At 46.1% G+C, this 24,837-nt stretch overlaps 1 protein-coding gene across 1 annotated transcript in view; it reads right to left on the bottom strand.

Moving 5' to 3' along the window:
• Positions 1 to 24,525, bottom strand: part of LOC142786660 (metabotropic glutamate receptor 5-like) — a gene marked incomplete at its 5' end in the record, with an annotated part of 145,353 nt that extends 120,828 nt beyond the window's left edge. The window contains 3 exons of the mRNA XM_075884290.1: positions 19,436 to 19,625; positions 20,956 to 21,264; positions 24,394 to 24,525. Coding sequence (XP_075740405.1) covers positions 19,436 to 19,625; positions 20,956 to 21,264; positions 24,394 to 24,525 — 631 coding nt within the window. The remainder of the gene's footprint in view (positions 1 to 19,435; positions 19,626 to 20,955; positions 21,265 to 24,393) is intronic.
• Between the last annotated feature and the right edge of the window lie 312 nt (positions 24,526 to 24,837).

Raw genomic sequence — 24,837 nt, 5'->3', positions numbered from 1 at the left:
CAGGTAAGTGTTGCTTCTGAGATGTGCTAGTAGGGAAGTATAGGGTAGACACATCGCGAGCATGTTGAGCTAAGACTCACCTTGGCAGCAAAATTTAACTGGGCCCTTATGAATTCGCTTTAGATGACTTGAATTGTGAAGCCAACCTAAGTGCATCTTTTATAGTGCGCCTTTTGTGACCCGGTAAGTGTTTCGCTGCTACAATACACGACTTTCGAAAAGCTCTGTCCCTGCCGAGACTGCATTGTTAAAACAACACACCGACAAGCTGGCAAGAAAAAACAACGACCCAGGCGTGACGACGCGAGCCACTCCTTCATGTGAACGTTCCTGTGAGTGTTCAACGTCGACAAGATCATTCACTTCCTTCAAGAGAAGTTGTTAATTTTTACAGAAATTCTACTTCTATTGCCACAGTCATGACTGTCCGTGCAAATGAACGCATCTGTAAATCTGCTTTATCTTTTTTTTTTTCAATGAAAGCCGAGTTAAACAAAAATGTATACTCGCGTACGCTCGACAACTTTCGTCTGACTCAAAACCCTAACTTAGGTGTCAATTAAAAAAATGTTGAATGAGTAAGAATCAAAATAACAGCACCGAAATTGCTGAATTTGTGAAATACGTGACATCTGTTCGATGATTTGAACTGACAGAGGCAAACATCTTGTTCACTGATTTGTGAGAAAGTAGTGACACCTCTAACCCAAGCCAAATAAGGATATGCGATGCAATTAAAAGCGAATAAAACGAGGTGCGAGTGACCAATCGCCACGTAAATAAAATGATCGCAGAGGAAAGGGTTAGCAGTCGGTATTTGGAAAAAAACATTAAAGGAGCAGAGTTTCGTGGCATCTGATTCTCGAGGGGGTATTTAATTCAAGTTGGTGCATCACTGAAAGTGCCGTCGGGTCCCGGGAACTAATTAAAACTGGTCTGCTTTAGTCTGCGTGCGTTCGGGCTTCGAAAGAGCTGCCATAAAAGGACAGCGCAAAAGTACTGAAACCTACTGACCATGACGTCAACCTGACACTTTTGTTGACAATATCGTTTCGGCAAGACGAAAAGTTTGCCACGACGGGTACGTTAGGAAAGAGCGAAAACATTTTCTTGTTCATTTCGAAACCATGCACACAGAGGCGTGCTTCGAGCTTGCGTCATCAGAGATGGCGAAGTTCTTGAACAAATAGTAAACGTATCGAGACGACGTTTGACAAACGAAAAAAAAAGGACAGTCGCCAGGCGAAAAGACCATACGCAACAACCATTACTATCGTACTGTTACTTTTAGCCTAAAATAGGCAAAAATATAACGTGAAAAATTATATAAGCAAATACTAATAAGACATATATTCAAGGGTGTATAGAGACTTGACGAGCTGGCGATAAGTCGCCGAACAAAAAAAATATGTCAGTGGCGTCGATGTCACAGAGACGCATGTATTGCCGAAGGAAGAAGCTTCTCACGCCGAATGTCAGTGCTATCGTGTGAGCTCACTCGCGTCTAATAACGCAAAACAAGTTAAACTGAATCCCTTCGTACTTTTCACCATCGAAAAAGACTCTTCCAGCAGTTCTACCAAACGATCCGCTTGAGATCGCATTGGACGGATGGGTGGGTGTTCGTCAGTGCTTGAAAAATTTTCGATAGCCGAACCAGATACTCTCATAACAATAATTGTAGATAATTGTTGGGGTTTAACGTCCCAAAACCACCATGAGAGAAGCCGCAGTGGAAGACTCCGGAAATTTCGACCACCTGAGATTCTTTTACCGTGCACCTAAATCGAAGCACACGGGCCTCAAACATTTTCGCCTCCATCGAAAATGCAGCCGCCACGACCTGAACTCAATCCCACGACCTGCGGGTCAGCAGCCGAGTTCCTTAGCCACTGGACCACCATGGCGGGTTGCTTTCATAACACACAAATTGATTTCGATACACTTAACATTCTTGCAGGTAAATTTCGGTGAACGTAAAAATTAGAATACGACCAAAGTTTCCAAAAGGCACGGCATGCCCATAGTAACGTGCTACAAGAGCTGTGAATATGCAAAAATGTGGTCATGATAAATAAATATGAGTTAAATACGAAGGAGCTTTATTGTTGGGACAGTAATTAGGCTTGCTCAAGCGAAACAAGCGTTCAAAAATAATGCAAGTAGCGCTGTTGAAAACGAGAGCGTTTCAACACGTCTTTCTAGAAAAAATACAGATAAAGTGGTGAGAGCTTTTCTTCTCACTTGACTTATCAAACGTTAATCAATACAACTAAAAGTCAAGAAAAAAACACAAGCAACGAGAACGCAATCAAAATGATTCTGAAGAAACATGTAGCCTTCGTGGTGGTGCAGTATAGGTTTCCGCTGCTCAGTTACTACGACTCATACAAGCAGGTTTCCTTTTGCTTCTGTGCAGCCCTGGATGCACTATTCAGCGCCCACTCTCGCTTGCAGAAATATGTATGTTACTTTCACGAAGAGAAATATCTGTGGAAATTAGCAGAGCGGATTAGGATGCGTAACTGAGGGCTTCATTTTGCTTCAGTCCGGAAAGCTAGTCACATAAGCAAAGAAACTATTTCCGCGGATACTATTTGAAGAGGTTTCCTTTTTTCATATTAGCTGCCGGAGCGACAGCATCAATCTTACTTAGTCCCTCACCGTGAAATAGGTTTTTTATATTTTAAAGTTTAGACGAACTAAGGTGTAAGCTTATATTTGCTAGTTACTTGTCTCCACAAAGACTCGCAGCACCTGCAACTGGCACTTTCATTGCGCTTCATAAGTGGAACGAGTGGGGGAGTTTCCGCACGTAACGTGTAGGTTACGCATCCGGGAGCGTGAAATGCGGCTAATGCGTGCGCCTAAAATACGCGGAAGTTAGTCAAAGCGGTGTAAAAGGCGTTGCCTTAATGTGGGCCACCAACCAATCTTTCAGAGGCGGTTCACTTCCTGTCGAAAGGTTTACGATTCAGCGTAAAAATATGAACCAAAATTACGAAGTGGTGTGTGTGGCGGGGGCGAATGTATGGGAGTGTTTCTGTGATTTAAAGAGCGCTGAAAACGTGGTCAGGGGCAAGTATTGAACGTCGACAGATTGCTTCCTAATTACTTAATTAGCAAGATGAAGAATACATTTTTGACGATGATGAAGAGAATCCGCCACGAGACTTCCACGAACTAACTAAACTGCCAGTTCTGTCACACTCTGGATGCATGAAAGACGTAAGGTTTCCGAATATTATGAAGCTCCAAGTGAAATAACTCTTTAGAAAAAAAAGATATGAAACTTACAACAAAATAAGAGCGTATTTCTAAGCACGACACTATCTTCGATACATCTGCTAGCCACGAAGATCCATCTAGCAACGAGGACCCCTCACTCAAGAAGCGATGTGCATTACATCAAAGCCTGCGTATGATTGTGCGCTCCGGGCACTCAACTGACGTCACTCCCGCGTCCTCTGGAAATTCGTTATTACCCTAGGGAACTCATGAAAGACGTTGAGATGGGCACCGGAGTTTCTGGAACGAAAACAGCGACGCCAGATAGCGAGATGAGAGTAAGTTTTCACAGGGACGCTCGAATGAAAGAAGAACGTAGTCAGATGAAGACAAAACGCGATAAATATTTCATATTTACTTTCTCCTTCCTGTCGCTGTTGAGGAAACTTTGTCAGGAGAGCGGAAAACATGCACACGAAAGAGGAAAAGCGAACGCTTTTGCACACTTGATCGCGTAAAACAACCACGCAATTATCCCTGTCTTCACTGCCTCGTAATATGCGGAAGCACGAGTCCATTCTTCTTTCACGCTCGTCTTCCAAGTTCTTTTTTTTTCTCGCTAAACCCTGCTCCCTGATGATTATGCACGCTGGGTGCACAAGTGCTGTCGGACCTGTAAGCGAGTCATTATTTGTGATTTTTTGTTCTCGCACCAGACGTGCACTATAGAACACTCAGCGCGTGAGTGCATGCAAATGAATTGATAAGCGAACGAGAAGCAAGGAAATACCAAGGAATAAAACAAAAGAGGAACATGTCCCCTGAGAAGAGATGAAAGGTGGATGCAAGACTGAAGGTATACGTCAAGACTGAACATAATAAGCGCGTTGATAATGAATAGAAATGAACCTCCTCTCCTTGTGGAAACGTTTTTTGATAAGCCGTTGCTGGGGATGAAAGAAAAGTTAAAGGGCGGGAAAGACGCGCAGGGTGAGGGGAGGCTTAAGAGTGGCGAGATGCATGAAAGACGAATGACAGAAAAGTGCACATTAATATACTGAGAAATAAAATCGAAGTAAAGAACCCGTGGGAAGCACCATCATATTCGAGAATTACGACAAATTTGGAATCCAGACATATATGAACGACGGTAATCAGAACTCGTGTTCTAGGACCTAACGTAATTTTCTAGTAAGAAATTCTCCACAATGTGCACTAATCGAATTTCTTTCCCTTTCTTCCTTGGTCTCGTGGTCTCATTAGGAGATGGTTTGTACTTTCTAGAAGGAACGTCATCATCTTTCTGCTCCGCCTTCGAGTACACGCTGTACAAGTACAGTTTCGCGTGATGGTGAGAGCGATTGTGGAGTTCACCGGTTCTACAAGTGTGACGTCAGCGCACAACATTGAGTTTACGCGAAAAAAGTAATGAAATCTGAATGAGTTTGCTCGTGCATTAAAGCGATGCGGCGCCGCTCATGCCTTGGTAATCACGTCCGACGGCTATATTTTCGGTTCAGTTACGCGCAACACAGTTGCTAAGCAATTTTATTGCTGGCATTGCGTGGCCAGCCTTGCCACGAGGCGGGAATATGCAGGGCGCCTATGAAAGTTAGAAGTGTGTCATACAGCACTTTGATCATTTATATCGCACGCTCTAGAAGACACTCTCTTCAGATGGCGACAAAAATCGAAGGGCAGTACAGTATGATTAGGTTCAGATCTCTGGGAAAGAAAATGCATTTCGTTAGGCACGCTTGCATTACGGTTTTTTAATGGACATATTCCATCAAGGTGCTGCCACGTCAAAGTGCGTTTTTTTTCTCGCGTTTGTAAAAAAAAAGCCAATTACAATGTTCTTATGCAGCACGCGTGATGACGGCAATAAGGCAGAAGCACACACTTGTGCTGCCGTAAGTATGGCTACAAGAATGACTGGAATGAACTATGACGCTCCAGTCGTTCAGAGTCTTGAAGAATGACGGGCAGTTCTCGATTTTGTCTGATTTGTACTAAAGAGCTAAATTATTTGTGTGACTTTGTTTTGTAAAACGCACGTACCTTTATCAGCTCAAATGATGGTGCATATCTATTTTTTTCTAAACACGGAACACAGGTCTACTCTGGGCAGATGCACAGGCGCAACGCATTGCTGAGCTTCTAGCACGCTATTTTGTTCGAAATAGTAAGTTAGTTGTGAAGTTGTTCGATTTCACGAGGCTAGAGATTAGGGGAATCTATGTTCGTATTACCATTAGCGTGTTTGAAGGCTCGCCATGCTTGCAGCTATACCAGACACTAGCGCCACGTTTCCAACAAGCAGCTCTAGTGAGATTAGGTGTGTGCTGCTCTACTCGACATTGCGTTCTTCATTAAGAGATTGTTAATTGTGGCAAGGCTGCTATTGGCTAAACTTTGCCATGGGTAGTATTTATTACGTAATTCGATACGCAATTTCCTGAGTGCTGCTCCAATCGTTTATTGCTTACTTACTGCTGCGTTCGAAATGCTTCTCTCAGTGCATCTCTTGTGCGAAGACTTCGTGAAAATTATTACCCAGATATGGAGCGGTGGCGCAGAAAATGAGCGAAATAACGTTGACGCAAGTATTCACTGAAAAGCATGCTTCACTGCTAATGCACCCTTTGTGTGGTGAAACAAACATTGAAAAAAATTGAAGTAATGATAATTGAGTTTGCGTGTAAACCTATATAGTGGATGCATTAGACCACTGTTACATGATGTGTCGGCTTCATTTCAGTGCTTACATCAAATTTACACATATCGTAGTGCAGCCAACAATGACTACCATCGGCTCTATTAACGCCGCTGTAAACTAATGGCACCGCCTCTGATAACGTTATTTTACTTCACAGTGTACATCGAATTGGCAAACTACAAAGAAGGAAATGATATCACTACCACAGCAGCCATAATAACTAGGGGAAATGTTTCTCTTCTGCTAGGCGAAAAACTGGGCAGCTGCGCGGTAGTGTTGCAAACCTGTCATAACAGCGGAGTTGGCAGCGTTGCCTTCTCCTTTCCCTCCGCCTCCCCCTCACTTACATTTCTCAGCCCTTGCTTGACAACGCCATACAATACTATGCTGGTTTTTTTTCTGTGTCCCTTTTGTGTTTCTTCCTTTGTATGTCTTTCTTCATAATTGTATTTTTGTCTCTTTCTCTATTTCTTTTTATCTCCCTCTCTGATTATCTCACCCATTAGAGTTATTGCATCCCACGCCAAACAGATTGGGCCCGCGCGTCCTGGGAGCCAAGTAGAAGATAAAAAAGAGGACGAAGAGATCACGTGCTCCTTATTGATGATGATACTTTCCTGGTGTCACCACTTGGCATACCGACAATCATAACTGCACCGCTGTTGTAAGGAACATGGGGTCAAAAATGAACGGTAAATAGGAGGATTCAAATATAAAAAGGTGGCACATCTTAGTAAGCTAAGTAAAGTGACGACCACAGAAAAAAAAACGTGACATGGATGGATGAAAAACTTTTATTGGCGTCCTGAAGGATTCCACCCCCGTTTTATAGGGGTAGGATCGCGGGCCGATCCCACGTTGGGACGGGGAGGCCCAGCCTCATCGCCGCATCGTGGGCCTTCTGGACAGCCTTGAGTTGTTGTATGAGAACCGGACTCGTGAGCATTAAATAAAAGGAGTTCTCAGAAAATTCTTCATTTTTTCTTTGTAAAGAGGGGCACCTCCAGAGCATATGGTTAAAATCACTGCGATTCTGGCAGTCTGGACAAAGTTCTGAAATATCGGAGTAATGGCTATAGGTTACGAGGCTAGGGTATGTTGCCGTCTGAAGCATGCGAAGAGAGATTGCCTGTGGCCTAGACAACTTTTCGTGTGGCAATGGAAATGACCTACGGCCTAATTGATAATGCTTCGTGATCTCGTTGAAGGTAGTCAAAATGTCCCTAAAATGAAGGCTGCTGGCTGACTCCTCTGTCTGAGAAGCACAAGTCCCGGCGCGGTAAGTGAAGCCTTGCGCCTTGGAGTGGGCTAGCTCGTTGACATTGGGAAGGCCTCCAACCCTTAAGCCAAGGTGAGCAGGGAACCAAATAATTGTGTGGTGGGTGAGTTCCTTGTGAGCGAGAATTCTCAAAACTTCCTTGCAAACGCAACCAGAAGCGAAGGCCCTAGCAGCGGATTTAGAGTCCGTATAAATATCAGTCCTTTGTGGATCAAGGAGTGCTAGTGCAATGGCCATCTGTTCTGCTTTGTAAGAAGAAGGGGTTCGAACCGACGCCGAAGATAAAATCTGACCCTTAGTATCTACGGATACTACCGCAAAGCGAGCGGAAACGCCATACTGGGCGGCATCAACAAAGCATGAAACAGACGATTGTTTGTGAGCTTGAGCTAAAAGAGAGAAGGCTCGAGCGACACGCCTGCCCGCGTTGTACTGTGGATGCATATTTCGTGGAAGAGGGCATACTTTGATGCGAGAGCGTATATAATCATCGAGTGGCGTATTTTGCACTTCGAGCGTCAGGGGGTTGACTCTAGTGTCAATCAGAATCTTTCTCCCCGCTGGTGTGATCGAAAGCCTGGCTACCTGTGCCATTTGTTGAGCCTCGATAACTTATTCAAGCATGTTGTGGACTCCAAGTTTCATAAGGTTCTCAGTGCTTGTACGCATAGGAATGCCAAGAACTTTCTTGATGCTTTTCCTTATGAGGATGTTCAATTTATTTATTTCATGGAGTTGCCACCTGTGCATAGATGCGACATAGCTTATGTGGCTCATCAAGAATGCATGGAATAGTCTGAGGAGATTGTGCTCTCGAAGACCACCCCGACTGTTGGAAATGCGTGAGATTAGTCGGATGACCCCTTCCGCCTTGGAAGTCAGACGGTCGATCGTGCGGCCGTTCTGTCCATTAGCCTCGATAATCATGCCCAGAACGCGTATGAAGTCCACCCTTGGAATACGCTGCCCCGACGCCGTGTGCAGCCTAATGTCGATGTCAGCCAGTGGTTGCCAGTTTTTGGGTTTGGGTCCCCGTCTCGTGGGTCGATATAAGAGAAGTTCAGACTTTGCTGGCGAGAGCTTGAGGCCCATTTCATTTAAATAGACTTCAACACAGTCTACGGCCTCTTGAAGAGAGTTCTCCACAGAGCCCTCTGAGCCACCGACACTCCATATGGTGATGTCGTCCGCGTAGATGGCGAACTTGATGCCCTCTTGATTTGAGAGCTTTGCAGCAAGGCCGCACATTGCAATGTTAAAAAGCAGTGGGTAGACGACTGAGCCCTGCGGGGTGCCGAAAGAACCGAGATCGTAGGGCTCAGGCTTGAGATTCCCAAGCTGTATAGTGGCTTTTCTATTCCTGAGGAACGAGCTCGTGAACTTGTGAAAGTTGGCTCCTAAGTTGAGAGAAGAGATGGAGGCAAGTATGTGGGAGTGCGAGACGTTGTCAAAGGCCTTTTCAAGATCCAGACCGAGAATAGCTCTAACGTCTTTTGTCTCCTGATCTATGATGTGATGCTTCAGCATTTTCATGACGTCCTGAGTAGATAGGTGTGGTCTAAAACCTACCATGTTGTACGGAAACAGGTTAGTCTTCTCTATGTGCTTTGATATTCGATCGTTGATGACATGCTCGGCGACCTTGCCTATACAGGACGTCAGTGAAATGGGTCATAAGTTGCTAAAACTGGGACTCCGGCCAGGTTTAGGTATCAGAATAACTGACGCCTTTTTTCATTGCTCAGGGAAAGTCCCCGTCTCCCAAATACGATTGATTTCTTTGGTGAGGTAGGTGATAGAGTCATCGTCTAAATTTCGTAGTGTCTTGTTTGTAATGCCATCTGGGCCCGGGCTGGAGTTCCCGTTAAGATTGTTTAAGATGGTGCGGACCTCTTCTTCCTGGAACGGCTTGTCCAACTCGAAGGCTGGTGATCCCGTGTATTGCGCGTAGCCAGAAGGAGGACGGGTTGTGTCCAAAGGGAGGCATCTCTGTGCCAGACACTTCGTTATTTCCGTGTCCGATTTAACCTTCCTTTCTGAGTGCAGCATTCGGTCTACCAAGCGCGTCTGGTTGTATTTAGATTTAGTCTCCTGCAGCAGGTGTTTGAGGAGGTTCCATTTTCCCCCAACTTTCATCTGACCATCCACCTTGTTGATAATCTCGTCCCAATGCTGTTTTTCCAGCGTCTGACAATAAGTTGTTATTTCTTGGTTAAGACTTGCGATGCGTTTTCGCAGTCTTCGATTCATACGGTGTGCTTTCCACCTGGCTAGGAGGACGCTTTTAGCCTCAAGAAGATGAGCAAGCCTACTATTCATTTTATTGACCGGTAGATCAGTCTCTAACGTTTTGGTGGCCGACTTGACGTCTTCGACCAGCTGAGACAGCCACTTGTCGAAATTCGGTGAGTAATTAATCTCTTCTGCGCTCTTCGCTCTGATCTTACGGAAGAGGTCCCAATCTGTAACTTTGAAAGCTTTAGGGGGCTTTGCTTGAATTTGTAATGTCGTACTCAAAATACAATGGTCACTCCCCAAGTTTTCTCCTAAGTTCAACCATGATACCTCCCCCATGGTTGTGACAAAGGTGAGGTCTGGGGTAGTATCCCTAGAGCAAGAATTTCCAGTGTGGGTAGGAAACATGGGGTCAGTGACCAAAGTAAGATTCAGATCCGATACCGCTTGCCAGAGCTCGGCTCTCTTGGCAGTGGTGCGAGGGTAGCCCCAAGCTTGATGGGGTGCGTTGAAATCTCCCGCTATAACTATGGGTGCGTCCACTTTCCTAGCGATCGTAACGGCTTTTGATAACAATGAGGTGAAGCGATGGTGCCTGCCTTTTGGAGGGCTATATTTGTGGAGTATGAAAATGCTATTTTTAAGGTTGCTGCCAGGTATAATTTCTAAAAGAGAGTGTTCAATCTTGCTATTTGCCATTTGCAAATTGTGCTCAATGTAAGTGTACTTCTTGGACACAAACGTGCAGATACCGCGGCCATCTGGAGGTTTCGTGATGAGATGGGTGTAGCCTGGCAGGCTCATTGTTTCCGTAAGCGTCTCCTGTAGCAGAATAACATGTGGTCGAATTGGCTGGGATTTAATATACTGCTGGAGAGCTGCCTTCTTTGATTGAAAGCCCCAGCAGTTCCACTGCCAAATTACAAAATTTTTAAGGTGTCCCGCCATTGTTGGGACCCTCAAAAGCTGTCTCCTGAGAGACGCTACGGGTTGCCACCTTATGCACGATCCTGACCTTAGGTATTACTTGGGCCGGAGTAGCCTCGCCTGATTGTAAAGCTTTAACTTGTTCAGCCTCGATCTTTGTGACTCTGCTGTCCAATACCGCAATCGACTCGACCACCGCCCTGAGAGCATTTTTTGATATCATTCAAGGTTTCCTTGACCTCTGTTTTGAAATCTCTGTCCTCGTTATTGGCCGGTTGTGCTAGCGCTCTCCTTTTTGTTGGTTTTGCCCCTGGATGGACGTCCATGGGTACCTCATCGTGACTCGCATCCGATGTGGCCTCTGTACAGGGAACTGTGTTTGAAGGAGACGGAGACGAAACCTGCTGTGATTTCCTTAAGTCAGCTATTTCTGCCCTGAGTTGCTCGACAATGGCCCTGAGGTTAGCATTTTCCCTTTGCATCTGCGCATATATATCTGAGTGTTGCTCTGGATTGGTACCCCCCTTTACCTGTGGTTGGGAGCCCTTGATCTTGGATGCCCAGGTCTGGTGCTGATTTCCTTGCTGTACACCATTGCGGACGGTAGGCACACGTGAGTTAGAACGGCCCTTGGATCTAGAATGTCCTCTGGATCTCGAACGGCCCCTTGCTCTGCCTCTGGAACGGGATCGACCTCGCGGTGGTTGTAGCTGTTGGCTGACGTCACGCGGGCGCCAGCTGCTGCTCAGCCGCTCAGTCGTAGCGCGGCCGCCTGCAGCGGCTGGTAGCGATAGGAAGTCTCCTCCACTATCTGTGAAGTTCATGTCGTCGGCGTCTTGTTCCGCAAATTCCATCGCATATTGCATCCGCCGCTTTCGTCTTCGTCGACGGACTATGTAGGGCACTTGAAAACGATGCTTACACGTCTTGTCTGCCGTGAGATGTGGACCCCCACACAACTTGCATTCTGGAGTGCAGACGTGACCCTCCGAAGGAGATGACATACCACGCCCTCTACAGACGGCCTCCTCTGGATGGGGACAAACATCGGCTCGATGACCTAGCTTTCCACAGGCATAACAGACATCGGTCTGTCGACGATACAGGGTGCAGCGAACCAAACTATTTCCACATATGACGTAATTTGGCACTTTTAGTTCGTCAAAGAGGACGATTACCGTGGTGGAATTCTTGATTCTTTTCACTTGGAGTGCAGTCGGGTTCCTTGGGTGTACAATAAGTGAATAAAGTTGTTCTTGACCGATGTCCGCGTCAACACCTCTGATGATACCTTTGCAGGTGTCCTCGGGGGCAGCTCGGTAGGCACTAACATCAAAACTGGTGGTACCGAGAGTAATGGCGGTGATCTTGGAATACGCTCTGGCGTTCCTCTCCGCTGGAGTGCTTATAACTGCAATGTTCTGCATCATATTCGGGCATACCACGTCTTCCGTGACTTCTTCCTCACTGAGCGCTGCAGCCACTGCGAGTGCCTTCGCGAACTTAATTTGACTCACAGTTCTCATGTCCAGGCCATTTCTAGGTCTCACGATGACTCGATGGTGATCTCTTGGAAGGTAAGGAAGTCTAGAAGCAGCGATAAGACGCTTCTTCACCGCAGCCCGGGAGCGCTGAGGCGACCACGCTTCGCCATGCATGGAGGCGCTTGCTTGCGTCTCGGTCCTGGGGGTATGCGTCCCACGAAGTTTACGTTTAGTGGTAGCCACAGACCATCCAGAATCTTGAAGATTATCGGGGGTGATATCCTCCCCATCGACAGAGACTTGCATAGACATTCCGTGCGTAGAGTGCTGGAACACCCTTCCGAGAAGGGTCGGTGGTCGCTCCGCCGTAGCCTAAGCCTAGCGCGCTCAGCTGAGCAGATGGGCAAACAGAAGAGTCTTGAAAAAGTGTCAAAAAGCTCACCCAAAGTGAAATACTTGGTATCGATGTAGCCCGTGTGGTTTTAGGCGTCGACTGGCACCAAAACACGCTCACAAATACACGAAAAACTGTCCAAAAACATTTTCGAACGCGGAGCCGATGTTTTCACATTCACACGAGACCTTCAACAAATCGTGAAAAAACCAGCGTGACGGTAAGATTGAAAAATTACAGCATATTGACGGAGTGAATGATGATGAATGGGGCGAAGCGTCCATCAGTTCATCCGCGCTTCCATCCGTGCGTCCGTAGATCTGTCTGTGTGGCCGTCCGTGCGTCCAGGCATCTATCCGCCCATCCGTCCACCCGTGCGTTCATTCGTGCATTCGTCTGCCCATCCGTCCGTGCGTCCATCCATTTATTATTCCGTCCGTGTGTCAATCAGACAAATACACAGACGACGGACGGACGCTGCCAGCGGATTATTCACAGTTCGCCGATAGAACCCTCTGAAGTTTCGCCCCATTTATCATCATTCACTCCGTGGATATGCTGTGAGGTGGTTAATACATACATGCATACGTAGGTGACGACCGACCCACGCTTTAAAGAGCTTCGCCCCTGAAAACGTGTCAGCGCACGTCGAACAAAATGCAAGAAAATAATTTAACAGCTAAATGTATACTGTTAACGCTTGACCAAAGAAATCGACGCAAGACTCGTAACACCGTGATGCTCACAACACAAACGTAGCCTAAGTCACATTTTCTGTAGAATTTCAGCGCATGCTCCATCGCGAGGGCGAAGGGTGAGAACGTGATTATATATATATATATATATATATATATATATATATATATATATATATATATATATATATATATATATATATATATATATACATATATATATATATACATCTATATATATATACATATATATATATATATATATATATATATATATATTCGTACCATTCGTTAATAACAACTTGTTCTGGCAAATTTATTCTACAGAAGGGTAACTATGGGTAAAGGCTGCAATGTGTTGGCTGGGCTTCCATTCGCAGCACAATGTTGTAAATCCATCTCTAAAGATAATCAACAATATAGTAGAAAAAACGAAGTCATCGCTGCACATCTTCAGTTGCTAAAAAACAGCAAAAGATAATGCGCAGGCTACGGGCTCGACTCGTGTGAGCACGGAGTTGTTTCTTTCTAGTGTTCTGTCATCAACTCTCCATTTATTTTCACGAAGGCTTTATCACAATCATCCATCATTACTAATAACCCAGCAAAAGTTGATGCCCCACTTAACAGTGAACAAAACAATAACGTTGATTATGCATTGCCTTCATTGTCATCCGTAGCGTGCTTGCTGCATGAGCTCGATACACAAGAGTCGAGTCCCCTCTCGTCTTCCTCTCATCATCTTCATCCATACATGGCACGAATGGCATTTGCCCTAAGCCATGTAATGTCACCTACACAAGACATCGAAGGAGTTTAGTGAGGTGAGGCGGCTGAGAAAGGGGGAGGTGAGATAATTGCCGGAGCCTGAGGGACTCGCACACACGTACAATGCCAAGTAGACCCGACCGCCACCATCTTGTATCGGGCAGGTCGCGTCACACCGGGTTCCAAGCCAAGCACAGTGCCAACACTTGGGGGCAGCAGCTAAATGCCCTGTAGCAATACCGTGCGGTACCGGAGACCCGGAAGAACCCGATTCTCTGAAGGAGTGCGTTAATGCCTCCGTGGTTCAAGCAGACGAGTGCCGTTAATGCTTCATTCTTTGTCCCCCGGATCCTGTCCCTTTCACGCCACCATCACTCGGTCCTTATTCCCTTTATCCCTATTCTCAGTTCTCCTCTTTGTTTTTGTTGCGCCTGCTCCGATGTGCTCGGTGGAGCGAGTAAGCACGTCGACCAGGCGTAACAGGCCACCGCGCCGAAAGAAAAACAGAGCCGAGGTTGTAGAATGGCGACAACGCCCTCGCATAAAGAGGAGACTACCAAACATAAAAAGACGAAAGAAGCAAACAAAGCCAATAATGAAGCGTACATGTCCGTGATTTCGGATGCATTAGGCTTCAATCTCCTCCTGGCTGACCCGCACTCTCATGTATTCCTCCCCCTGGTGGCTGTTTTTTGAGCTTTTGTCATCTAAATTGCCAGAACACAAGGTTGTGAAAAAAATAAATGTTTAAGAAGAAAAAACTAAGGACGCGGTGAACTCGCTTTAGAAAAGTTAGGAAATGGTGGAGAGAGCACAAATGATTTTCGTCTCGAAGAACTGAGATCAACGAGAAAGGGTGAATAAAATGGATAGAGCAAGGGGTCTGAATGAAAAAATAAACAAAAAAGACGCCACGTGTATTCCTTCTAGCGCAAAAACGAAAAACTGGCCGAGACTTATTCTCGTAGGCCTACTTAATAATATATGAAGGCATGTTTGACTGGGTTTGGCAAAAATTACGCATACGATATCATTAAAGTTTGATGTTTTTACCTTGTTGGTGTTCTTAAACGAGGCTGGCGTCTGCAACAACTTAGATGTTGGTGAGCTTTCCCGCTTGCTGGGCTTTATATTGGGCTAATGTGGCCTCTTTTTGCCATGATGTTTCAGCAGGAAACTGGGTTTTTGCTTGAGATTTCACAGCTTGCGGTGTAGCGGTATCTACTCGACGATGGCATTCAGGTTGTCACTTCCACTGAAGCACACGTACATTTGGTCCAGCAATTGCGCCACCCATCGTGAGGCTGAACGACCAAGCGCCGCCGAAGCAGCCGTTATACGCCTTCTCGCGTGGTACCGCAGCGGCAAGGCTCAAAGAAAAGACAGCCATGACGCCTCTACGCAGTGGTTCACGTTTCATGGCGTCATGCCTGCCCCACTTATGCTCTGGTGGCTCACAGTCACTGCGACCGTCCCCAATTATTAATCACCACCTTTAGATATTCAGTTCAGTGTGCGCTTATATGAAGCGAAAACTCATCTAAATTATTAGATGCGAAGAATCACTTTCACTAGCCTGTGTAACGCTGTCCCGTGCATCCGTACGAACCCTCTCACCACAGGTGTTCTAGCAGTGCGAAGTAGGTCAACTATCAGCTGCGCGTTGACGTCACTCTCTTCCTTATGCGCAACAGCTGCCCGCCCCTCCACCCGCTCGCAACACACTTCTCTCTCGCTTCTCCCTCTCTACCATGCGCAACGCTGGACCACGCGTCAAGGCTCGTTTATCTGCGACGAAACTTACACGAAACTTAATCCGCCTCCTCTAGCTTTGCGTTTCGAACAAACGTTTATTCGAGTAAGTGATACACCTAATTTCCCTTGAAACCGTTCTGCCAGAACTCGCGTCGACGCCCGAATTAACACGGTCAATGCCGTGTGCACCACTGCTGCTTCGCATCTCATCAGGGTAGCCTTCTGAGAAAGGGTCCATAATTATTTAGAAGTAGAAATCACTTGCGACTTTTGCCCGCGCATTCAAGCTTCTTTTAGCTTCTTTGTTCAGTTTTGTCGGAGCCGTAGTCAACCACTGAATTTTCTTTTTGTAGCTTCGTCTATGTTATATCCGTAAGCTGAACACACGCCCTGCTTCACAAGTGGTAGCTTAGAAATGACGCATGCTAGTGATGTGATAAAGAAAGGTCCAAATGTTCGCAAATAGCGCGGCTTTATTCTGAGACCATAACGAGAAAAAAAAGCGGCAGAGCCACTTTGCGAACACAGTCAAAACTGTGTCACAATCACCCCCTCTGTCACATTCACCCTCACCCACGCTTGTGAGCCTTCTAGTGGCTCACCCTTTCTAGTGAGCCTCGACACAATCGTTCGTTCTCAGCGCATCTATTATTGGTGCACCCTTCCCACTGAGCCTGGACACTCCCGCGCTGAGCGCACATCTTATTGTTTCATCATTTCCACAAAGCCTCGCCGTCTTTCATCTTGGCACGGCGCAGCCCTTCCTCTCTTATAGAGTCCTACTCTCGCTACGCTACAAAATCCCGTGACCAGAGCTACGCCTACGGACGAGGAAGCCTCGACTAAAGACTGCTTCGCTGTGAAAAAAACAAAACAAAAACATCAGAGCCCCTATGCACTTATTACAGACTACCAGTAGCCACAATGTAAAAGCCACTTGCTTTCTTAACATTCGCTTGCTGTCTGGCAATTTGCCGGGAACATCAATTTAGCCACCAGATGACACTGCGGACCAGGGGAAGGAAAACTTGCCTGGTACGCTGTCGAATGAAGAAAGATGAAGTGAGTATTTGAGTAGTGAGATAATATTAACCGCCTCTGTAGTCTGTAGCAGTTCGTTCTTATTTTTGTACTTTTAAATTGAACAGGAAAATAATTGAATTAGCTGTCATAGCCATTTCTTCACTACAGCTACCTAATACTAGTTTTTTGTTTAATAAAGTAAATATTTAAAACACACACACTCATTTACACAGCCCAGCAGCTGGCGAGGCTGAAATTCTTAATTTTAACATTGCTCCCACACAAGCACAACGCACAGTTTCGATATCGCTCTCTCAGTACTGATCACAAATGTTAGTGCCTTCAAAAGTTCAAAAGACCGTTGAAGCTTTTCTAATGCTTTTCGAAATATTCCTGATGGCCATGAGCTCAGTGTTCTCACTAATAAAAGAGTAAGCGGAGCTCCCGCTGGAGTCATGATTTACGAACGTGGATAAGCCTCATCTGTTGCTCTGTTGTGTCATTGTTTTTGTCTGCAGAACGTTCACAGCTCAAGCAGCCTTGGTGTCTGGTTCGTCGGTGAACCCCGCCTATCTAAGGAATTTCCCAATGATTGAGTGTCATGCTTCTTTCTCTACAGCCCCGATCAAGCTGCTGTAAATTTTCGCATAAGACGTGTGTCTCGGTTAACCGCGTCTCGCAGACGTCGGGAAGGAAGTTCTTGATTACTCAACGCTTGAAATACAACACTGCAGCCTTGTCTGGCCTCCAAGCGGATGATTGATCGATGTTAGGTTTGTAAAAGATGTCGCCCACACCCACCCGCCTCGGTTCTCTCCAATTTACAGTGTGTGACATGGAGCAGTTTCAATCATGCTGATGCTTCATTGCTTCCTACTTCGAAGAGGCGCTTCCTGATGACGTGTTCACCCACTATGAGTCGGCCAGCACCTATTATTCATTGCATATTGCGCATATAGTTCCTCTTACACGTACTTTTCTTAAGTTCTTCTTTACACGTACTTAAAGCCAACGAGGTCTTCAACGATTATTAACGGCAAAAAAAAGGACTCCGCTCATATTTAGTAATATTTTCTCTCAGCCAGATGTTCATTAAACCTACAACCAAAGTCATCTGGTGTCAGTTATAATGTTTGATGCAAATAACGTAAAAGTGATTTTACGAAATTCTGTCAGCGCTGCGATAACGCGCCCAGCATTTCGAAATGCTAGTTTTGCATAAAAACGATTTTTGAGAAAATGATCAGCGTAGTGGAAAAAACGAGAACGCGCCAACCATCTGCACTCGCTGGATTAATTGCTTACATGCGGGTCATTCCTAACACCACAGTATTCAATCTGAGAACACGTGCACTTGTTACGTAACATTGATGACATCCATGCAAGACAGCCGATGTTCAGAGTACAGATAATGCCTCAGAAACATTTTGAACATTTTAGGGGCGAAGTACCTTAGGTTATCGGTGTGTCGGCGGGCATCGTCCTCTGCTACTGTTTCTTTGCTTGTGCGCAAGAAGGGCACCACCTCAGCACTCGTCGTGTGGCGAAGAGAGGGAACGCTTTTTGTGATGAACGCTGAACTAACAGCTCGCAATGAACGAGAACGCGCCCTCACCCGCGAGAAACAACATCGACGCAGGCAGCGTCTTTTAGTGAGTTTCTTCATTGAAAAAAAAATCACAGAATATCCACGGAGTGATTGATAATAAGTAGGGCGAAGCATTTGTCAGTCCGTCCGTGCTTCCATTCATCCGTGCGTCCGTCCCTGCGTGGGTCTGTGAGTCGATCTGTCCATCCGGGCATCTGTCTCTCTGTCCATACGTCTGGGCGTACGTTGTCTGCTTGTCTGTCTCTTCGTCCATGCGTCCGTCCGTCCAACTAGTGAACGCTCCAAGTACCACCATCTGGCATCTTTCCATCATATCTTCATCATATACAAGTACCATCACCCAGCGAACATTCGAAACACTAAACGAGAGGTGGCTACCTACAGCTACGACGACGACGACTCCTACTACTACTACTAGATACGTCGGGAACGCACGACCCAATGATCGCAGCAGAGTCCCCAATAGTGTTTTAGGAAACTCTATGGGGGTCATACACCCATGGGAAATCCGTCATGCTAACCAATAATAGATCCTAAAGGTTCCTTAGTAAGATGCCTCGTGCAAGTGTTCGCAGAGCTCTGCAGCGGAGCGGTCAGTTGTCAGTTCTTGCTGTTTCATAACGACACTTTCCGGTACACCATAAAAAATGTTCATAATTCGGCGGTGAATTTTATACGAAGCGACCAAGTAGGATTTCCAATGCCATTTTCTAGGTGTTTCAATGCCGTCAACAATCTCGAATGTTGAACGAAGTTCTAAAGATTCTTCTACATCAGTGTTCCTATGCAGCGCAAAGAAGGCGGAGCATTGAGAAGGAGCAACGGTGCACACTTTGACTGTTCTGTTCTGCTTGTCTTGTATGTTCGTACGGAGTGCATGCGTGCGGCTTCATTGCATTTATAAACAGCACTTTATAATCACAGCCACGTGTTTATAAGCAGGCCTAAGACAACCAAACATTTATGCGTGGCTCTGTTAATGCAAATGCCAAAGACCAGCGGAGCTGGGTGCAGCCCAGTAAATTATCAAACATTAGTCTGTCTCGATTAGACGCAGGAAGTGCGACCTTTGTATGACCGTCATCACGTTCCAAGTGTGCAAAATTCTTGCCAAGCAAACTGACATCAAAAACCGTGATTGTAGGTTCATCTTCTTACCCCGTGCCAAATGCATCGTGATATCTATCTGTAATCGTGTCAGGTGGTTGTTCTTTTAACCGTGGAAACTCAGCACACAAAGTTTTGTGTGCATTAGCCTTCGCCTGGTAGCAGAGCCACCGCTCTCGAAGGAAGGAAAGAGGCGGCGACCGCCGACTTACCTTCCGTGTTGACGGTGGAGATGTAGGTCCAGTTGTACATGAGCAGCGTGTCGACCATCATCTGCGACTGGTACTGGTCGGAAGGCACCACGCGCAGGAAGTACTTGAAGAATTGCTTGTTGCTCAGCTGCCGCGACGTGGCAGAGTAGCCGATCTGCGGGATGTTGAACAGCTGCAGCCGGTTCTGCACCTGCTCGCCCACCAGGATGAGGAGGAAAGAAGAAGACGAAATCATCAATACGCAACAATTTTCTTTATTGGCTGCTTTTTTTTCTTGTTTGATGTTTTTGTTTGTTACAATGCTCATTTTTTGGTTTGCTCATGTATGGCATAAAAGTTGGGGGAATCACAAATAGGTACGCAATCCGCTTAAGTATTTTTTTTTCAGAAACAAAGACACTGATGCATTCATTTGAATGATATAGCATGTAGCTTAGGCACAAGTCTACTTACACTATAATTACACTTAGACCAAGTGCAATCAAGACGGATACTGTCTAGCAAATGAACCACGCAGTCTTGAACTTTCTCATTAGAGCGGCCACCCTACAACAGCTCTTCCACTTCAAACTAACGTATGCCAGCCCTTGGGGTTATGGGATGGATGCTGTTGTTTTTGGTGACCCACATACAAATGATCTTCCAAATGAATATCTGTAAAACATGGTTCCCAGAGAAGCTGACAAAAGCAGTCAAAAGAGTTTCATGTTTTATTGCGTCCTTATAAAAGACGCTGGTCTTGAGGAGATGCGGTAACGTGCAACAGCGACATCTGGTAACAAAGTAAGTGAAAAATAAGCAAGAACAGAAGTACAAGCAATGCTGAAAGGGCGGAAATAGCATAAGTTCTTGTCGCCACCTGTGTGCTGCCGCAGTGAGCAACGGTTGCAGGTACGCTGATGAACGTATCGCGAAGTAGCGGGAAAAGCCGTCGTAAACATCCATGAGTCTCTTTTTATACAACTGACGTGCCTCCGCTGCACGCTCGATGCACTCTAACGCAGCGCCTCCAGAACACTATTCACCAATTTTCTTGCGAAAAACATAAAAAAAAACGTTTTGTTCACTCTCTTCAGACGCAAGACTATCGTCTTTCGACGACATTTGAAGTGTAACCTGCAGGTACGGGGCCATTGTTTTCGCTAGATAAGTTATAGAGATGAAAAAGCCTAGGTGAGTAAGTGAAACAACCTTATTAGGTCCACAATAGGCACGAGTTGACTCGAGGTCACCTGGCTAGGTCCACTCGGGAACGGTCAGGTTAAACCTGCCTGCCCTCACACCGGCTTTCTGGACGGCCAGGATTTGAGAGATCAGGCCCTGGGCCCTATTGAGCTTGTTTATTTCTTCGGTGGGAAGGGGGACCGGGAAAGGCGCTGGACATGCTCGAAGTAACCACCACACAGAGGACAATCCGGGCTTGGGAACCATTTGTGGTATATTGGTGGTATAAAACTAAAACTCTCCGCAGCAAGCCCATTAAAGCAGTAACGGGAGAACGTTCACGATTTCAGACCCACCTGTATGGTGACGGCCGACGAGCCAGGTCCTATGACGCCCACTAGGTTTTTGACGCGCCTCGCCGGGCCCTTGGGACAGACGGCGGGCAATTCGGTGACGTTCGCTCCGCCGCCGCCGCTCGTCTCCTGGGCGCTGATTGCGTCCCGGATGAACTCGATGCTCTGTTCCAGAGCGGTGGGCGAATACCAGCACGAGTCGTGGATCTCGATGCCCAGCGTCACGTTGGGAAGCAGGGTGTCACTGCGGTTGATGTCGTCGATGGTGTGCAGAGAGGCTTCCACGCGCTGGATGCCGTAGTGCTCGCGGACCTGCGCCCACGATAGGTAGGGTGAGTCTATACGTTGGTAATGTAGCCTACAAACGTAACTTCACAATTAAACTATGTATTGCCCAAGGTCACCTAAAGCCGCCTCTATATCCCATCAGTGTGTTGTCGTTGAACGCCGACTCTGGTTTGGATGCACTAGCACATCACCATTGCATCGCGAGCTTATTAATATATCGTAAGTTCTATAACAGTTCCCTTCGCCAAACACCTCACATTCTACCTTCTATGCGCATTTAACTGCGGACTTGCCATCCTTTTAACGTTTCTCGTCTAATTGCACGAACTCTCAATTGCTCATCATCATTTTCCCCTACATAGCCAAATACAGAAACGGCCTTCCCCACCACATCACTTCCATCACCACCTCGCCCGCCTTCACGGAAGAAATGACAAGATTCATTCGTGGAGAAATTTAGTAATTTTTGTTTGGATAACCATCCCTTAGTAACACCCCTCGGGGGTCTTTAATGTGAATAAATGAAATTAAATGAAATAACCTAAAGTAACTTACAGTGTTACATAAGGTAATTTAAAGAAGTGTAAGTAGGCTGTATACCTGCAGTGAGGGACATGAAAATGTGAGAGGAGGAGGAGAAAGACAGAAACTTAGACAGTTCTCAGACCAGCTGGCTACCTTGTGCAGGAAAAAAGGGTGAGGGGAATGAACGATCTTAGACGAGAGAAGCTACAGAAAGAGATGAAGAAAAGAAAACACAGGATCGGCGTACGTACAACGATAAAGGAAAGAATACAAGAAACGCGTTATGCGAAGGTTATATGTTCGGTGCCTGTCAGCGGCAAGTCATCTATTCATTCACTTTATTTTTTTGACATTTGCATCATAATTATAAGGATTACATCGCCCGTACATTTCTTGAGTTTCTTGTCAGTTAGTTCTGATTAAAATTGTGTGTTGACCAAGAAAAACAAGTCTAATATTCCCCTTATTTCACGCATACACCTTGTGACAGATAAGACGTCTGCATGAAACTGATACGATAGTGACACACGCTGGATGGAAGTGTAATAATACAAGTATACCATACCCAAAATTACCCGAGTGTGGAATCAAGCATCACTTCGGAAGAAATAGGAACGCACAGTAAATTCGATTGCATACAAGTACCAGCAGTTCAGGTGAGCAGAAATGCGTCGGGTTACAAAAATTGCCTCGACAGCACGTACCGATAGGAGAGCACGGGTACGGTGCAACTTGTGGCACAGCAACATGGTACTTACGTTTACGTTCTCGATATCAAGCGCTTTTACCTAAGAAGATAGCGTGTTTCACCTGCGAGATGCATCTTTGCATTGTTGATTTGAGGATGGAGGCTGAATATTTGTGCCAAGTTTTGCAGGACGTCCACACGTCAGCATCAGGCGAAGACAACATTTCAGCCGAATGCAGCAAAGCTTTATTTGTAAGAATATCTAGCATTTTATAAACAGAAGAAAACATTGGTCGGATTCCAGCAAATGTGACTCAATTACAGAAGAGAAGGGCGAGTTTACGAGTTTCATGGCTGAATTTCGCACTCAAGTGCTGGGCTGCTCTCCCCGTAAAGGGGACCCTTAGTAGTGTTCGAAGCAGCTATGGATCGACTTGAAGTTTTGTAAAGAGGTGTTTTTTATTCATCACCGCAGACGTTCATAATTGATAATACAGAGCAGCGCAGCGTCACTAGTGGTCGCCAATCTTACCAGATCAGATGCGGAGCGGAGAGAACACTCTACCACAGAGCCGTCTGAGAGGCTAAGCGCTTTTATTTTACAAAGCAGCGCAGCGCCGCTAGCGGCCTCCACTCATACCAAAGCACGCGCTGGATTGGACGGACGGACGGACGGACGGACGGATGGATATATGGATGGATGGATGGATGGATGGATGGATGGATGGATGGATGGATGGATGGATGGATGGATGGATGGATCTGGCTGCGCCCTTAATCGGGTGGTGCTTCACACCATCCTGCCATAAAGCAAGTGCTCTACCGCGGAGCCATCTAGTGGGCGCTCCAAGTAATAGCGTCGCCACGACGACGGACAAGGGACAAGCCTCAACCATAAGCTGCTTCGCATTTTCAACATGCCACATTTTCTCGTAGTTTCCCCGCTGCCTCTTTGATTTACGCTGCCTGTGCGATTGCCGCGTCTGGAGCTAATCGTGGAGGCCACGATGGAGTGTTTTTGATAACATCGGAGTCGTGCATGTCATCATATTCACGGTGTAAAAAAAGCTCCTAGCATAACACAGCCAGGCATACCTTATAGTATAGCGAAATGTGCAAAAGAGAATGGAGGATGAGGAGTGTTGTGAGGGTGAGGAAAAGAAAATGAAGGAGATAAGAGTGTTCGATAGCATAACAACGTATAGCATATTATAAAAAAACGCGTCATATACCCGAAATGAATTATGATGAGTGGGCGAAGACGTGGGATCATCCGGTGATGCCGTAAATCACTCATGCCACAATTACGGATGTAAATGCGTGCCAAGCGGAGTACAGCTATATACAATGTTTATTAGTCAAAAATGGTATGTTGTGTTGGATTGCAAGTTCCGTTTGACGTATTACTGCTGAGTGGAATCGGATTTAGACATCCCTCCAATAAAATAATTATCCCTCTCTCATCTAATGCATAATCCCATCCTTGTCCGTGATCGTCTTCGTCATCACTGTCATCGTCATGGCGTATAGTGGGTACCTTGCATGTGGTGTGCCGTGATGGCTGAAAGAAAATGTGTGGTCTAGAACGCGCTTGTTCTTCATCTTCATGAGCATCACGTTATCACCAGCAGCGGCTACGGCGCAACGCCAATGACGACTCCAACGGAAAACCCTCAACCATAAAAAGAGAAATCAAGGGGAGGATTTGGAAAAGAATGAGGGGATTGGTCAACATAGCATAGTACAGTCTTGCCCCAGTAGTGTATCAAGGTGAGAGAAAGGGGAGTAAAAGTAATGAAGATGGAAAGGAGGAGAAGAAGGCCATCAGCTCCACTGCTTCATCGTTCATCGCACTACCAGCGCGTAGCTACCCCAACTGTTTAAATCAGAAGCACAGCCATACGGAGCATCCTCAGTAAGAGACGAACCGACAGACGTACTTCTCCACAGGTGCGCGTCTGCGCGTTCTTGGCGTCCGGTGACTGGTGCACGGGGAAGAGGGCGCCGATGATGAAGTCTCCCGGGATGCTGCCGGTCTGCCGCTGGACGCTGGGCGGCACGGCGGCGAAGACCCCGTGCCGCTCGGCCGCCATCTCCAGGAGCAGAAGCAGCACGCAGACCCGCAGCAACCTCCTGCGAAATTTATATGCGTTTAGAAAAAGTTTATTCTATCATGGGAAGCAACAAACCTAAGGAACGAGCGTCTGTAAAACAAGCACAATTACAAGCAAACGACAAAGCACAACATACATTACACATTTAAACAAATGTGTCCAAGTCCGTAAGGTGTCCATAGTCCATGGTACTAATAACTACATACACTACACATATACACTAATCACAATATGCACAATGCACATGATGATATATGTACAGAATTCACA

Source organism: Rhipicephalus microplus, unplaced genomic scaffold, assembly GCF_043290135.1.
Source record: "Rhipicephalus microplus isolate Deutch F79 unplaced genomic scaffold, USDA_Rmic scaffold_27, whole genome shotgun sequence".
Taxonomy (NCBI): Eukaryota; Metazoa; Arthropoda; class Arachnida; order Ixodida; family Ixodidae; genus Rhipicephalus; species Rhipicephalus microplus.
This window is presented reverse-complemented; position numbering and strand designations above follow the sequence as displayed.